The sequence below is a fragment of the Dendrobates tinctorius genome, unplaced genomic scaffold, assembly GCF_039654945.1.
Source record: "Dendrobates tinctorius isolate UK_male_01 unplaced genomic scaffold, ASM3965494v1 ptg000060l, whole genome shotgun sequence".
NCBI classification, from domain to species: domain Eukaryota; kingdom Metazoa; phylum Chordata; class Amphibia; order Anura; family Dendrobatidae; genus Dendrobates; species Dendrobates tinctorius.
Window position 1 is genome coordinate 38745637 of NW_027361728.1, and position 17737 is coordinate 38763373.

Genomic DNA, 17737 nt, shown 5'->3' on the forward strand with positions numbered 1-17737 from the left:
AAGCAGCAGACATTGGGAACAGCAAAGCTACAGACCGGTAGTGGGTGAAAACGACTCTCCACTGACCAGGATGACCGTCATCTTATTCGAATGTCACTCAGCAACCGCAGGATGACTTCAAGTGACCTACAAAAGGAATGGCAAATGGCAGCTGGGGTGAAGTGCATGGCAAGAACAGTTTGTAACAGGCTTCTAGAGGCAGGGCTCAAGTCATGTAAAGCTAGAAAAAAGCCTTTCATCAATGAGAAGCAAAGGAGAGCCAGGCTGAAGTTTGACAAAGACCATAAGGATTGGACCATAGGGGACTTGAGTAAGGTAATCTTCTCTGATGAGTCTAATTTTCAGCTTTGCCCAACACCTGGTCGTCTAATGGTTAGACGGAGACCTGGAGAGGCGTACAAGCCACAATGTCTTGCACCCACTGTGAAATTTTGGTGGAGGATCGGTGATCTGGGGATGCTTCAGCAAGGCTGGAATTGGGCAGATTAATATTTGCGAAGGATGTATGAATCAAGCCACATACAAGGTTATCCTGGAAAAAAAAAAAGTTGATTCCTTCTTCTCAGGCAATGTTCCCCAACTCTGAGCACTGTGTTTTTCCAGCAGAACAATGCGCCATGCCACACAGCTAGGTCAATCAATGTGTGGATGAAGGACCACCACATCAAATCCCTGTCATGGTCAGCCCAATCTCCAGACCTGAACCCCATTGAAAACCTCTGGAATGTAATTAAGAGGAAGATGGATAGTCAAAAGCCATCAAACAAAGAACTGCTTAAATTTTTGTACCAAAAGTGGCATAAGGTCACCCAAAAGCAGTGTGAAAGACTGGTGGAAAGCATGCCAAGACACATGAAAGCTGTAATTAAAAAGCTTGGTTATTCCACAAAATATTGATTTCTGAACTCTTCCTGAGGTAAAACATTAGTATTGTTGTTTCTAAATGATAATGAACTTGTTTCTTAGCATTATTTGAGGTCTGCAAGCACTGCATTTTTTTTGTTCTTTTGACCATTTCTCATATTCTGAAAATAAATACAAAATTTAGTGCTTGGAAATTTGAAGACATGTTGTCACTAGTTTATAGAACAAAAGAGCAATTTACATTTTACTCAAAAATATACCTATAAAGAGAAAAATCAGACAAACTGAAAATTTTGCAGTGGTCTCTTAATTTTTGCCAGAGCTGTATAATATATATATATATATATATATATATATATATATATATACAGTGCTTTTTTTTGATCCGGTACGAGACGGTACGGCGTACCGGAAATCTGAAGGTGCTTCAGCGAGGGAGGGGGAGCGGCGGCAGGAGCCGGTGGCTGGGAAGTCATACTCACCCCTCCCTTGCCTCCCTGAACGTCCCCTGCATCCTCCTTGTCCCAGCGCTGACAGCTTCTTCCTGCCTTCAGCAGTCACATGGTACCGCTCATTAAGCTCATGAATATGGACGCCCATGGGCATGGAAGCATGTTCATGAGCTTAATGAGCGGTACCATGTGACCGCTGAAGGCAGGAAGAAGCTGTCAGCGCTGGACAATGGAGGATTCAGGGACGTTCAACGACGGCACAGCAGAGTGAGTATGAAGGAGGAGGTCGGGGGCTGCACAGAGGAGGACGGGGGCTGAACAGAGGAGGTCGGGGGCTGAACAGAGGAGGTCGGGGGCTGCACAGAGGAGGACGTTGGCTGCACAGAGGAGGTCGGGGGCTGCACAGAGGAGGTCAGGGGCAAATACTGCGTACCGGCAAATTTTTTTTTACAAAAAAAGCCCTATATATATATATATATATATATATATATATATACACACACACACACACACACACACACACACACACACACAGTATATATGACAAGTCCACTTTTTTCTCTAAATCCACTTCTAGATTTGGCTTAAAAATCTGCTTAAAATTGTCATGTGTAAAGCGCTCTTAGAGTTACATCAATCTGTAGTAATTAGTGTTGATCGAGCAGTGAAATGCTCGGTACTCGAATGGAGCACGTCAGACATACTTGACTTGAGTAGCAAGCATGAAGGAAATGAATGGCAAACCCGAGAAATTTTTTCTCTGTCTCTACCCAGCTCAAATAATTCACTTACGAGGATTCGAACACCACGCGATACTCGGCACTGCTTGCTACTCGATCGAGCATCCTGATGCTTGACTCGATCAAGTATCGAGCAGCACCGCCGAGCATGCTCACCCATTATTAGTAGTACTAGTAATCTTTTGACATTTTTTTCTTGAGGTTCAGTTTATTTTTCATTAAAATCTGACTCATTGCAATTCGGAAGTAGTCTAATTAATCTGAAAGGTGTATATAACATTGTGCGGTCCCTCAGGACTGTATCAAATAAGTTTTATTCATTTTTAAGAAAGAGAAAGCTAGACCAGCATATCGTTTGACACTGATTTTAAGATTTTACATTCCAATCTATTACTGTATACTGCTTTTTGCTGCAAGAAGAATGAAAAATGTGTGTACTTTGAATACAAATATAACAGAATAGATACCACATATAACATATCAATAATCTTTTACACTGGCACTGCTGCTGCCACCTGCCCTACATCTCTGTCTCCATATTGATGGCAACTTTGCTTCTCACTAGCATAAAATCTCCCTAAATTGGCTACTGCAGTCCCTGCTTAGGATTTTATACAGACTATAATAGTTCCTCCTGATTAGCTGCACTACATCATGTGATGTGATAGCGGCAAGGCATTAGGGTGAAGCTTGTGTAGTCACATCTGGACTGATAGATTTATCTGCAAAAGTCCCATTCATCTTCAGAATTCCATACTTGTGCTGCAGAAAAAATTATGAAAATATATGAAACAGATTTATCAGGCAGAAATCTCTACAACAAAACTATGGAAATTTACCACAGCAACTATGTACGAAATTTTGATTGTTATTGCAGTTGATCCAAACGCTCTATGATATGCAAATTTGTTTGCCAGAGCTGGTAATGCCACAGTCGACATCTTTGTTATCATTTGGCAGTAGATATTAGGTAATATTACTATTAGTAATAGAGGTAATTAATGTATAACTGTTACTTATACCTCTTGTATTTTAGGAGTGTTGTCAGAGGCCTAAAAAGCCTATTGTTTCTGATAAGTATATTGAGAGAGCATGGGATAGAGTAGATGAGAGCTGTCAGGAGCACAAGGTAAGCAGGGATAATACCAATAACAACATACAATGTACCAGACACTAAGCTCCTGATAGTGAGCTTTAGCCAAAGAAGAGGGGAGGCTCAATAATCCGTATCGGGAAAGCTGCTTTTAGGTTGGCGGATCCTAAAAAAAAACAAAAATGATTTTATATCTATAGAGCAAATTTAGTAATTCACTAAATCTGTATAATTTATGTATACTGTTCATTGCTTTCTTCCACCCAGGAAATATAACTTACTTGAAAGGAACCTGTCATCTCCTGAAACGCTATTAACTTGCTGATATGGGGTTAATCTGTAGGCTAATAGTGTTAGGCTGTGTGCACACTCTGCGGAATCTGCTGCGGATTGATCTGCGCGGATTTTCAAAATCTGCAGATAAATCCGCAGGTCAAAAGACCTGCGGTTTACCTGCGGATTATCCTGCGGTTTTGCCCTGCGGTTTTACCATCTTCACAATGGAGGAGATGGTAAACCGCTGCGGAATCCGCAGAAAGAATTGACATGTCAATTCTTTCTGCGGTTTAGGAACCGCAGAAAATCCACACGGAAAATTCCGCAGCATCTGCACTGCGGTTTCCATTTCCCATAGGGAATAATGGTACTGTACACCGCAGCAGAAACTGCTGCGGATCCGCAGTGTGTGCACACACCCTTAAAAAGCCATGGGGCTGCCACCCTGAAAGACTGGCTACTGGGAAGAAATTAACTGAATTCCTCCCTGGCAGCCTCGGGCTTTCAGTCACAGAGGCGTGGCCTTAGTCACCACTCAGTACATAGTAAGCGGTGGCTGAAACCACACCCGAGCAGTGACTGAGAGCCAGCTGAGTACTGAGCCAGCTGAGTACTGATACACTGCTGAGCTGGCTATCAGTCATTGCTAGGGTGTGGTTTTATCCACCACTTACTATGTACTGAGCAGTGACTGAGGCCACACAGCTTTAGAGGTTAATAGTGATTTTTGACTTGACAGATTTCCTTATATTTCCTTATATATTAGAGGTATTCTAAAGTTTGGAAGTTATACGCTATCCATGGGATAGGGATTAAGTTCAGGATGGCAGGGATTTCGACCTCTGTAATGGAGAACTGAAGAGCCCCATGTGAATGCAGTAATGGTCGATCACTGTTGCTCCATTCATTCTTATGGGCTTGCTGAAGACAAACTGAGTTCAGCTCTTGGCTGTCTCCGTAAGTCTCATTAATATTATTGGAGCAGCTATGTGTATTATCGACCACCGCTCCCTTCACAAGCGGCTTTTCTGAGCCCTTATTCTCGGGATCAGTTAGCATCTCAGTGGTCGGACCTTCAGTGATCGGGAAGTTACCCTCCACTCTATGGGTATGAGATAAAGAGGGACTCTCAAATTTGGAAGATAAGATACTTTTTGTCGTGAATGAAATATTAAAGTGACTATTTCTAACCATAGTAATTTTTTTTTTTTTTTACAGATTTCTTAATACGCTGATCATTAGAAAAACAACATATGTCGTATCATGAGCTACTGTCTTGATACAAGCCACATACAACTCATCTAAAATCCCATAACTGAATGGTGGGAGAAACTACAGTGATCTGTGTTTTTGCATTCTACACACTTTTTGCAAGAGGACATTAAATCATGAGTGGTTTCCTTTCTTATCTGGATCCGAGAAGGATTCCTTGGGGGGCCACATGGCATGCAATCAATGCAAGAATTTTACGCACCAAACCAGTAGAGTCCATGCTGGAAGGAACAGCGGGAACTTCATCTCATGGAACTAAACTGGCGCGAGTACTGACTACAGTGGACCTTGTTTCGCTCGGTGTGGGCAGCTGTGTTGGCACTGGGATGTATGTTGTCTCTGGACTGGTCGCTAAGGAAATGGCAGGACCAGGAGTCATTGTGTCCTTCATAATTGCAGCAGTGGCATCCATATTATCTGGTGAGTGTGTCCTCTTATTTCACGTTTTGGCAGATCAAATTTTTTTATGCTAAAAATATTGTTTTCGATGTAGCAAAAGTTAGAAACATTGCTGTATAAAGTACAATAATGCTACATACTGCACGAATAATTGCACATTATACCATATGCGTCTATCATGTATATATTAAAGTGACTTGTAATCCCTGAAGTTGCACTCATATTATGTTACTATTGAAGCAGCAGTTATGCACTTTTATAACCAAAGGGCACGTTTTATACTTAAAGGCATTCACCAAGGAATGGAGAACTCCAAAACAATACTGACGAGACCCTGTGGGCTAGACCCCAATTGTCAGCGTCTTCAATCAACTACCAGCCACTAAAGAGGATTTGTCATTAGATTTCCCAATACGAACTACATAGATTATTGGATCAATAGCTTAGTACTTACTTTATTAATCCACGCTGAACTCATGCTTTATGAACTGAACACAGTAAGACCCCAATTCATCAATTTTCTCTCTGGCCTTGATGAGGGGGCATGTAGGAGTCAGACACTTCTGATTCTTTAAGAGGAGCATGGGTCTTAATGAATCAGGAGCGCCTAATAAGTGGCGTGCTCCTCCGTGCACCACACAAGGAGTCTTACTCCAGTCCACTCCAGAAATTAAGATTTCCAGTCCCTGTTTGAAAATCTCTCACATATTCCTCAACTTTACATTGATTAACGCTAGAGATGAGCGAACCCAATCTTCAATGTTCGGCGTTCGTACCGGACCTAGTGCCCGTCGCTAAACGCTGAACACAGACTTTCCCCGAAAGTCGGTTTTAGTGTTGCAGTGTTCGGGGTTCAGAGGGAAGTGCTTTGAAGAGGCAGAGAGAGAGAGAAGCAGAGGAAGAGACAGAGGAAGAAAGAAAGAGAGAGTTTGGGACTTCGTTGTTTTCATTGGGGTTCAGGTTCTGGTTCAAGTTCGGATACAGTCCTGCTCCGCAAACTGAACTTTTGAATATAGTTCGGGTCAGGCATCAGAAGCCGAACTCCCATGGGTCCACTCATCCCTAATTAACCCCTTCACGACCAGAGGTATTTTCATTTTTGCGTTTTCGTTTTTTTGCTCCCCTTCTTCCCAGAAGCCATAACTTTTTTATTTTTTAGTTTAAATGGCCATGTGAGGGCTTGTTTTTTTGCGGGACAAGTTGTACTTTTGAACGACACCATTGGTTTTGACATATTTTGTACTGGAAAACAGGAAAAAATGTCCAAGTGCGGTGAAATTGTAAAAATAGTGCAATTCCACAATTGTTTTTCTTTTTTTTTTTTTTTTTTTTTTACCATATTCACTAAATGCTAAAACTGACCTGCCATTATGATTCTCCAGGTCATTACAAGTTCATAGACACCAAACATATCTACAGTTGTGGCCAAAAGTATTGACACCCCTGCAATTCTGTCAGATAATACTCAGTTTCTTCCTGAAAATGATTGCAAACACAAATTCTTTGGTATTATTATCTTCATTTAATTTGTCTTAAATGAAAAAAACACAAAAGAGAATGAAGCGAAAAGCAAAACATTGATCATTTCACACAAAACTCCAAAAATGGGCCAGACAAAAGTATTGGCACCCTCAGCCTAATACTTGTTTGCACAACCTTTAGCCAAAATAACTGCGACAAACCGCTTCCGGTAACCATCAATGAGTTTCTTACAATGCTCTGCTGGAATTTTAGACCATTGTTCTTTGGCAAACTGCTCCAGGTCCCTGATATTTGAAGGGTGCCTTCTCCAAACTGCCATTTTTAGATCTCTCCACAGGTGTTCTATGGGATTCAGGTCTGGACTCATTGCTGGCCACCTTAGAAGTCTCCAGTGCTTTCTCTCAAACCATTTTCTAGTGCTTTTTGAAGTGTGTTTTGGGTCATTGTCCTGCTGGAAGACCCATGGCCTCTGAGGGAGACCCAGCTTTCTCACACTGGGCCCTACATTATGCTGCAAAATTTGTTGGAAGTGTTCTGACTTCATAATGCCATGCACACGGTCAAGCAGTCCAGTGCCAGAGGCAGCAAAGCAACCCCAAAACATCAGGGAACCTCCTCCATGTTTGACTGTAGGGACCGTGTTTTTTTCTTTGAATGCCTCTTTTTTTCTCCTGTAAACTCTATGTTGATGCCTTTGCCCAAAAGCTCTACTTTTGTCTCATCTGACCAGAGAACATTCTTCCAAAACGTTTTGGGCTTCTTCAGGTAAGTTTTGGCAAACTCCAGCCTGGCTTTTTTATGTCTCGGGGTAAGAAGTGGGGTCTTCCTGGGTCTCCTACCATACAGTCCCTTTTCATTCAGACGCCGACGGATAGTACGGGTTGACACTGTTGTACCCTCGGACTGCAGGGCAGCTTGAACTTGTTTGGATGTTAGTCGAGGTTCTTTATCCAACATCTGCACAATCTTGCGTTGAAATTTCTTGTCAATTTTTCTTTTCCGTCCACATCTAGGGAGGTTAGCCACAGTGCCATGGGCTTTAAACTTCTTGATGACACTGCGCACGGTAGATACAGGGACATTCAGGTCTTTGGAGATGGACTTGTAGCCTTGAGATTGCTCATGCTTCCTCACAATTTGGTTTCTCAAATCCTCAGACAGTTCTTTGGTCTTCTTTCTTTTCTCCATGCTCAATGTGGTACACACAAGGACACAGGACAGAGGTTGAGTCAACTTTAATCCATGTCAACTGGCTGCAAGTGTGATTTAGTTATTGCCAACACCTGTTAGGTGCCACAGGTAAGTTACAGGTGCTGTTAATTACACAAATTAGAGAAGCATCACATGATTTTTCGAACAGTGCCAATACTTTTGTCCACCCTCTTTTTTATGTTTGGTGTGGAATTATATCCAATTTGGCTTTAGGACAATTCTTTTTGTGTTTTCTCATTTAAGACAAATTAAATGAAGATAATAATACCAAAGAATTTGTGTTTGCAATCATTTTGAGTATTATCTGACAGAATTGCAGGGGTATCAATACTTTTGGCCACAACTGTAGGTTCTTTTTTATTTAAGTGGTGAAAAAAATATCCAAAATTTAGTGAAAAAAAAGGTGTGATTTTTCCGAGACCTGTAGCGTCTCCATTTTTTGTGACCTAGGGCTGTATGAGGGCTTATTTTTTATTTTTTTACGCACCGAGCTGGCGCTTTTATTGGTTCCATTATGGTGTAGATCTTTTGACTGCCCGTTATTGCATTTTATTACATTGTAGCGGCGAACAAAAAAAAAAAATTTCTGACATTTTGAATTTTTTCCTCATTATGTCGTGTAGCGATCGGATTAATTCTTTTTTTATATTGATACATCAGGCGATTCTGAACGCGGCGATACCAAATATGTGTGTGTTTGATTTTTTTTTAGTGTTTTATTTTAAATGGGGCGAAAGTGGAGTGATTTGAACTTTTGTATTTTATAAATTTTTTTAATATTTTTAAAAACTTTTTTTACTTTTTGCATGCTTCAATAGTCTCCATGGGAAGCTAGAAGCTGCAATACTTCGTTCGCCTCTGCTACACACAGGTGATGATCAGATCGCCTGTGTGTAGCAGAAATGCTTACTTGCTATGAGCGCCGACCATGGAGTGGCACTCAGCAATCCAGCAATGAGAACCATAGAGGTCTGCTTCAGACCTCTGGTTGTCATGCCGACCCATCGGTGACCCGTGGTCATGTGACGGGGTCAACGATAGGCGAGATTTACGACGCGCTTCCGGTAAGCACGAGTTAAATGCCGATGTCAGAAATTGACAGCAGCATTTAACTAATTAACAGCCGCGGGTGGATCGCGATTCCACCCATGGTTGTTGCGGGCACATGTCAGCTGTATAGATGAGCTGTCATGTGCTCGGAAAGCTGCGGGATCAGCACCAGAGCCCGCACCAAACAGGGGGGGTCCGACATCGGCGTACTATTACACCCGATGTCGGAAAGGGTTAACAGCTTAATGAAAATCTGTCACCAGATTTTTGTTACCTCTTCTGAGAGCAGCATGATGAATGGGCACAGAACCTGATTCCAGCAATGTACCACATACTAGGCTGTTTGTTGTAGATTTGATAAATTCATTGTGCAGGGAAGAGCGACCAAGGGTGGAGTGCAATACCAAGACAGGTTATCAAACTTGAGATTGTTCCATTTGGAAAAATGAAGACTTAGGGTTCACAAATATTTGGGGGGGACAGTACAGAGATCTTTTTAGTGATTTTTATACACCTAGGCCTGCGACTGTGCAAGGGGGCATCCTCTATGTCTAAAGGAAAAAAAGGTTTAATCATAATCTCAGATTTAGATTCTTTACTGTAAGAGCAGTGAGACTAAGGAACTCTTTTACACATGATGTTATAATGGTTGGTTCACTTCAAAAAATCAAGGTGGACTGGATGCCTTTCTTGATAAATATAATTTTACGCGTTATGGGACCTAGATTCTGTGATGGGACATTGATCCAGGGACTTAGTTTGATTGCCATATGTGGAGTCGGTGTGGTGCTAGCAGGTAACGCAGGATGCAGTGACGAGTCGCGAGACAATTTGGTGCTTTCTATATTAACATTTATAAGGCTAGAGGGAACTTTCCTCAGTCACGGCCTGATCACCGAAAGGGGTAACACGGGTTGCCCTCGCAGGGGCTCTATGCAAGCAAATACAAACGGGTAGAACACGACTACTTCCAGCGATAGCCGGTCACTATAGGGCCGCGGTATGGCCGACTACGGGTCCTTAATTATATAGTGAACTTAGCTGTCCAGACGTCCCTTGCCATCCGGGATGGTGGTTTTTCGGCGTAGTAGTTGCTGGGCCCAGTTGCTGAGGCGTTGAAGAAGTCTTCGCGCGCGCGCTCCGGTGCGCTGATGACTCTGGAGCTCCACAGGCCCCGGCGGAGTCCCTGGATGGATGGGCCGCAGCCCCCGGACTGGGGCAAGCGGCAGCGATGTGTAGTGGAGAATGACAGGCCACCTGCACAGCTAATGGCTGCGACGGGGAGTCCACAGTCAGCAGAGGTCCGGCCCCTGTCGCGGACCAGAGCGGGACAGTGGTAGCCGCCGACGGCGCTGTACTTGCCGCGGCCACTGGTGAGAGCAGGGTGGCTGCGGGTGGTGGGGAACAGGCCGCAGTCGCGAGCTGGAGCGAGACGGCAGCAGCCGTGGGCGACCGCGGGTAGGCCGCAGCCATGGGCTGAGGGGAGGCGGCAGCGGCCGTGGGTTGAACTGAGGCCGCAGTGGCCGCGGGCTGGAGCGGGGCAGCAAGTCTCGGATGTTCACCTTGGCACCGTCCCTCTGGATTCCTCTGTGCACGTCTTCCCTGGCACTGGTCAGGCGCTCTCTCTTTCAGGTCGCTCCCACGGTCTCCTGCTGCCTCTGTCCCAGTCTGCTGACTCATCGTCCCGGGAATTCCCCGCCTCCTTTATACTAGTCCCTCCCCCAGTCCATCTGTCTGTCACAACGGTCCGTTCCCGAATTCTGTCCCCCGGGGACAGTTTCCCCCGGAACCCAGATGACGGCTGCCTTGGTTCCGGCCTGGACACTCGACAAGGGCCGTTCCTCCCACACTCCCCCGCCCTGTATCCTCGCCAGTCCTCGGGCGAGGGTTTTTGTAGACGCGGGTTAGTTTTTTGGGACGACAGTCCTTGTCGCCATACGAACTGGTCCTGTTCGTAACGTTCACGGGGTTTGCCAGCTGTTGACCGCTCGGAGCGTCGAAGCTCGGATGTAGTGGAGTCTTCTGGGGTGGTGGAGGTTGGTCGAATAGTTGGTTCAGGTGGGATGCCCGGGTCTACTGTAGTGCCACTACTGGGGCGACCCGCAGATGCGACGGGGAAGTCCTCTTCGTCATCCAGGTCCCAGACCGTGGGCAGGGGGTCGGGGACCTGGAGGGTCGGTTCGAGCTGCAGGGGATTGGTAGACGTACAATTTCGCAACATGTTGGGGTGCACAACCCGAGTAAGAGGCGCATTGTCTCCTTCAGATTGTATTTCGTACACAGGCCTGTCGGGGCTTATTCGGCGCAACACTCGGTACGGGTTCACTTCCCACTGTGGTTCTAACTTGTTTTGGGGACGTTGATCAAGTACGAGCACCCGATCTCCAGTCTGAAAGTCAATTGGTGGGGGCAGTGCTCCCCCTGGTGTTCTAGATTCTGAAGCTTCGTATGGACGATACGGTGGAGGGTCTGCAGCCGGTGCCGGTGGTTTCAGACCCACGAGGATACCCCGGTCCAGGTTTGGGGTTCCTCCGGATTCAATTCCACCTCCGTAATTCCTTTGCCTTTCCGTCCGAACAGCATTGAGTAGGGGGTGTAACCAATCACTCGATGCACCCGATTGTTATATACCCACACCAGCTCGGGGACATATTCAGGCCAGCGGGTCTTGCGGTCGCTCTCCAGGGTGCGCAGCATTTGGATTAGCGTGCGATTGAATCGTTCGCAGGCTCCGTTTCCCTGCGGGTGGTACGGCGTAGTCCACGATTTATCGATACCGTAAAGATGGTGTAGCTGCTCCATGACTTTTCCTAGGAAGCACGCTCCTTGGTCCGAATGTATTCGTTGTGGACAGCCGTACACTTGAATAAAGTTCTCACAAATCGCATACGCGGCCGACTCCGCTATTTGGTCTCGGGTGGGGGTGACCACGGCGAACTTGGTGAAATGCTACACCATAACGAGACAATGTTCATACCCCTGATAGGCAGGACCTATGGTCAGATAGTCCACCGTAAGAAGCTCCAGAGGGGCTGATGTTACAATAGTTTGCACCGGGGCTCGTTGTGCGGGGGGTTTAGCGAGCTCGCACGGGCGGCAGGTTCGACAGACTTCTTCTACAGCGGCGTGCAAGCGTGGGTGGTACACTATCTGCTGCAACCATTGTAAAGTCTTTTGAGCACCAAAATGAGCCCCCTTCTCATTCTCATGGGCTTCCTGGGCCAGTTGGTTGAGATGGGCTCCGGGCACGATCACCTGCCATATCGTAGCTGACGTGACTCGTGACATGGCTTTTCGATATAATAGTCCCTTTTTGATGACTAGTTTTTCCCACTGGCGCAACATCAGTAACATATCTTGGGTCAAGGTCTGTCTCTGTGAGCCCATGGGCAATTTACCGGTGGCCACCCATCGGCGCAGGAGTCCAATTTCTGTATCTTCTTGTTGCTGTTGAATCCAGTTGTCGCGGGATTGTTCCATCATCCCTCCTAGGAGTCACTGATGAGGCGCTTCTTGTGTGTTGACTGTAAGCGCGGCGGTGGTGAGGGAGAACGGTGTCTCGTCTGCTTCTAATTCGTCGCCTCGACTTCTCCCTGGGGTGGTGTGTCGGATTCTGGAGAGCGCGTTGGTGTGCATGTTTTCAGCTCCCCATTTGTAGATGATCTTATAATTGAACTTGGCTATCCGAGCCACCCACCCCTGCTCGAGGGTCCCCAGTTTGGTATTCTCCAAATGGGCTAACGGGTTGTTATCCATCCGCACTACTAGTTTGGAGCCCGCCAGGTACTCTGCAAATCGCTCCGTCATTGCCCACACTACCGCGAGGAGCTTGAGCTTAAAGGAGCTGTAATTGTCCGGGTTGCGTTCTGAGTCATGCAGCGACCGGCTACCATGGGCGATCACTTTCTCCCGGCCGTCCTGCACCTGTGACAACACAGCTCCTAGTCCCTGGAGGTTCCCGTCGGTATGCAGGATGAACGGTTGCAAGAAATCCGCATATGCCAATACCGGGGCGTCCGAGAGAGCAGCTTTGAGATCTTGAAACGCATCTTCTTGCGGTTGCTGCCACTGAATCTTCCGTCCATTCGCCCAGGCAGGAGCCCCCTTCAGCAGGTCTTGCAGGGCTCGAGCTCGGTGTGCAAAATTCTTCACGAACTGACGGTAGTAGCCAGCCAACCCCAAGAAGGCCCGCACGTCCGTCACCATCACGGGGGTAGGCCACCCCTGAATGGCAGCGACCTTTTCCAGGGATGGACGAACGCCCTCTGCCAAGATGGTTTGCCCCAGGTACTCGATTTGGGTGCGGAACAGGTGGCATTTCTGGGGCTTTACCTTTAACCCGTACTTCTGCAGCCGGCCGAGCACCTGTCCCAAACGCCTCAGGTGGTCCTCGAATGTGGCGGAATAGATGATAATAATGTCCAGGTATAACAACGTGGCTTCAAAGTTGAGGTCTCCTAGACACCGCTCCATCAACAGCTGGAATGTTCCTGGGGCGTTGGCCAGCCCAAACGGCATCCGATTGAACTTGAACAGTCCCATGGGAAGGATGAATGCCGTCCTGGCTCTGTCTTCCTCCGACATCGGCACCTGCCAGTACCCACTGGCCAGGACAGGGGTTGAAAAGTATGTCGCGTTCCCTAGGGCGGACAGGGACTCATCTATGCGGGGCAGTGGATACGAATCCTTGATGGTGCAGGCGTTCAACTTCTGATAACCCACGCAAAAACGCAGAGTGCCATATTTTTTCCGAACCAGAACAATAGGGGCGGCCCAAGGGCTTTGGCTTTCTCGTAGGACCCCCTTCCGGAGCATTTGGGCTAACAGAGTCTTCACTTCCTGGTATAGCTGCAGTGGTATCTGCCGATATCGCTCCCGGATGGGGGCCGCTCCTGCCGTGAGGATCCCAAGCGTGATGGCCGTGGTACATCCGAAGTCGTCCTCGTGGCTGGCGAAGACACTGTAAAATTGTCCAAGAAGTGTCTCTACTTGAAGAAGCTGGGCTGGCGCTAGGCCAGAAAGTTCAGCCCGCATTCTCTCCAGGATGACTCGACCTTTTTCTTGGGCCGAGGATGCGGCAGCCTGTTGGGTTCATACCGTTACTGCCCAGGGATCTTCGGGTTGCACCCTCAACTGCATTGCGGGGTTCGGCAGCATCTCCTCCAATGGCCTTACTAGTTTGGCCATTTCGGCCCGGGGCTTCAGGGCGATATCCTGATCTTCCAGGTTGACACAATGTACCAAGACGGTCCCTTCCCGCACCGTGGCCAGGGAGCGGGCCACCAGGATGCCAGGGTGCAGGCGCTCCGAGTAACATGGTTCCACCTGCACCTCCACGCCCTCCAGTGGTATCAGGTCGAGCATCGGCAGAGCCACCACCGTCTGCCCCGGAGGAAGCACGAGCGGGGGGGCCGCCGATGCGATGACCTTGCCCAGCGCCTCACCCTCCTGACACTCCTGGAGCACTCGCGCCTCCCGCACCAACCGCTGGAAGACCTGCCTCTGGGCCGTGCGAGAACCCCACTGACTTAGGGTCTCCTGCGTGGAATCATTGAGGAGTAGATTGCCAAACTCCCGCAGTATGTTTATGCCCAAGATGATCGGATGACGGTCGTTAGTCTCTCCTTGGGTTAGGACCACTCCCCGGCGGCTGAGGGATTTACCACACAATGTCATCTGAAGCCACACCACTCCGGCGACAGGTATCGGCAGTTGGTTTGCTGCCACTAGTCGTATCATGGGCCCCCACTGGGGCCTTGCCGCTTCGGGAAATGCTGCCGGAAGTACGTTGCCGGCATGGTCGTTACCTGCAACCCTGTATCCACTAAGCACCACACAGCACGACCCTCGACTTCGGACCATACTATTGGGCACTTAGCGACCAGTTCTTCGGGACTTCCACCACCCCTCGTGGTGGTTTCCGGCACCGAGCGGCATCCCCCATGCCCGGAGCCCTCTAGTTTAATGTCCGCCAGAGTGGGTATTTCCCACGCCGCGGACACTCCCGTGCGAAGTGGCCCAGTTCTCCACACTCATAACAAAGGGGCGGTGAGGCTCGGCCACCCCGGGTATTGCGAGGCCCCCATGGCCCGGAATTGTAAACAGGTCGGCCGGGCGTAGGCTCCGTTCTTTTCTTCACTTCAGCCAGCTCACCCCGGATACTCTTCAGTTCTTGTCTCATTTCCTCAATCCATTGAGGTTCTTCGACAACGCTTACGGAAGACTCCATGCTCCCGGCCTTCCCCACAGGAGCCGTCATCCCCGGCTCTTGCTCTCGCACCCGGGCCTGACTCCCCACTTTGGAGAAGGCTAACCGTGGGTTCACTCGGACCTGTTCCCTGCTTGATTAGCGGGTCTCGGAGTCCAGTCACTAGCAGGTCACTCAGGGTAATGTCGATGGGCCCTACCCCTATTCCGTCCTTCCTTTCTATGGCGGTGTGTAGCTCCCGGAGGGCGTTCATATACTGGGTGATGGTCTCCCCCTCCCCATGCATCCGACTGAACAACCGGGTTATCAACTCCCCCACGTCTGTTGGATCCCCGTGGGTCTCTTCCAGGATCTGCAAGACCCTGGCGAAGGTGATGCAATGCCCCGGGGTCTCAACTTTACCGACTTCTGGGCTTCCCCATCTAGCGCCATAAGGGCCACCTCAGCCTCTAAATCGGGGGTCATGGTGTGCATGCGGAAAAGGCCCTGCATACGTTCTGTTCAGCTCCACAACAGCATATCGGAGCCAGAAAACCGGAGCAAGTTACTTAGCATAGCCCCCAGGGAGATGCTGGAGCGGGGACCCCCATCATCAGCAGCGCCCGCAGCCCCACTCTGATCAGGCGCACCGCCGTCTGCACTCGGAGACTGCATTCTGCCGACTACGCCAAATGTGGTGCTAGCAGGTAACGCAGGATGCAGTGACGAGTCGCAAGACAATTTGGTGCTTTCTATATTAACGTTTATAAGGCTAGAGGGAACTTTCCTCAGTAACGGCCTGATCACCGAAAGGGGTAACACGGGTTGCCCTCGCAGGGGCTCTATAAAAGCAAACACAAACGGGAAGAACACGACTACTTCCAGCAATAGCCGGTCACTATAGGGCCGCGGTATGGCCGACTACGGGTCCTTAATTATATAGTCAACTTAGCTGTCCAGACATCCCTTGCCATTCGGGATGGTGGTCTTTCGGCGTAGTAGTTGCTGGGCCCAGTTGCTGAGGCGTTGACGAAGTCTTCGCGCGCTCCGGTGCGCTGATGACACTGGAGCCCCACAGGCGCCGGCGGAGCCCCTGGATGGATGAGCCGCAGCCCCTGGACTGGGGCAAGCGGCATCGATGTGTGGTGGCGAATAACAGGCCACCTGCGCAGCTAACGGCTGCGACGGGGAGTCCGCGGTCAGCAGAGGCCTGGCCCCTGCTGCGGACCCGAGCGGGACAGTGGTGGCCGCCGACGGCGCTGTACTTGCCGCGGCCACTGATGAGAGCAGGGCGGCTGCGGGTGGCGGGGAACAGGCCACAGCCGCGAGCTGGAGCGAGACGGCAGCGGCCGTGGGCGACCGCGGGTAGGCCGCAGCCGCGGGCTGAGGGGAGGCGGCAGCGGCCGCGGGTTGAACTGAGGCCGCAGTGGCCACGGGCTGGAGCGGGGCAGTCTCAGATGTTCGCCTTGGCACCGTCCCTCTGGAGTCCTCTGTGCGCGTCTTCCCTGGCACTGGTCAGGCGCTCTCGCTTTCAGTCACTCCCACGGTCTCCTGCTGCCTCTGTCCTGGTCTGCTGACTCATCGTCCTGGGAATTCCCCTCCTCCTTTATACTAGTCCCTCCCCCAGTCTATCTGTCTGTCACAACGGTCCATCCCCGAATTCTGTCCCCCGGGGACAGTTTCCAGCGGAACCAAGATGACGGCTCCCTTGGTTCCAGCCCGGACACTCGACGGGGGCCGTTCCTCCCACACTGGGAGGGATTTTTTCCCCTAATATGGAGCTATTAGTGTCTGCGCCATGGATATTTTGTCTTCCTCTGGATCAACATGTTAGGCTATATGTTGAACTTGATGGACTTACCTTTAGCCTTAAGGACTACAACTATAGCTGTTTTTTGCTGGAGAATATTGAGCTCTGTATAACTTCACCACACCACTGATTGACTGTTTTCTATACACTGTGTATAGGCAGAAAGCTGCCAATTAGTAGTGTTGAGGCCAGTGTTATACATAGCTCATGAATATTGAGAACTAAAAGTCATCAGGTTTATTAGTCCTCTAGTGATATTCTCCTCCTGATAAAACCATGATTTTATCAGAACTACAGCAAGCAGCTCAGTAAGTAACAAATAACTGAAATCAGGGTTTCTGTCTCTATTTAATGCTGATCTAAGATTAGGTGGCTAAAGCCTGGTGACAGATACCCTTTAAAGACAATTCATTGTCATTTTTGCACCTTTATTGTCTGTTTTTTCATTGCGCCTTATTCAAATTTTCATTTGCGCCTTTATTAAAGTTTATTTAATTTGTGCCTTTATTAAATACTTAAAGTAGTTTTTTTTTGTTCTATTGTGAGTGGGGAATAGACGTTTCATATGTTTTCACCAAATTCGGTAAATTTTTGTGGAAATATACTTCAGTTCCATACTGGTGAGAAGTTATTTATGCTAGGATTTTTTTGCACAGTTTTTTGTGACATTTTGTGAAACTAAAAAATCAACAAAAATTAAAGAGACAAAAATAAATACCATTCTTTACTGTGCAAAAAAGTCATCAATCGTATGCTCCGTTTTAAAGAATTTGGTGCAGAACAGCAATAAACTCCACAAAGGCAAAATAAAAAAATGACATAAAAATGCAAATGACTCATCATTGACCCACTATAGTGTTTTTGTTTTTTTTTATTTTGTTTATATATTGTTTCAATCCA

The 17737-nt window shown here is 48.0% G+C and overlaps 1 protein-coding gene across 4 annotated transcripts in view; it reads left to right on the plus strand.

Moving 5' to 3' along the window:
* The window catches only part of SLC7A14 (solute carrier family 7 member 14), a 201874-nt gene that overhangs the window by 75216 nt on the left and 108921 nt on the right, over nt 1-17737 (plus strand). For 3 of the 4 annotated variants that reach the window (XM_073578872.1, XM_073578876.1, XM_073578874.1), the window contains exon 2: nt 4644-5117. The exons of the other annotated variant lie outside the window; for it this stretch is intronic. In XM_073578872.1, the coding sequence (XP_073434973.1) occupies nt 4814-5117 (304 nt within the window). In that variant the 5' untranslated portion in view covers nt 4644-4813. The remainder of the gene's footprint in view (nt 1-4643; nt 5118-17737) is intronic. 4 annotated transcript variants of the gene reach the window in all.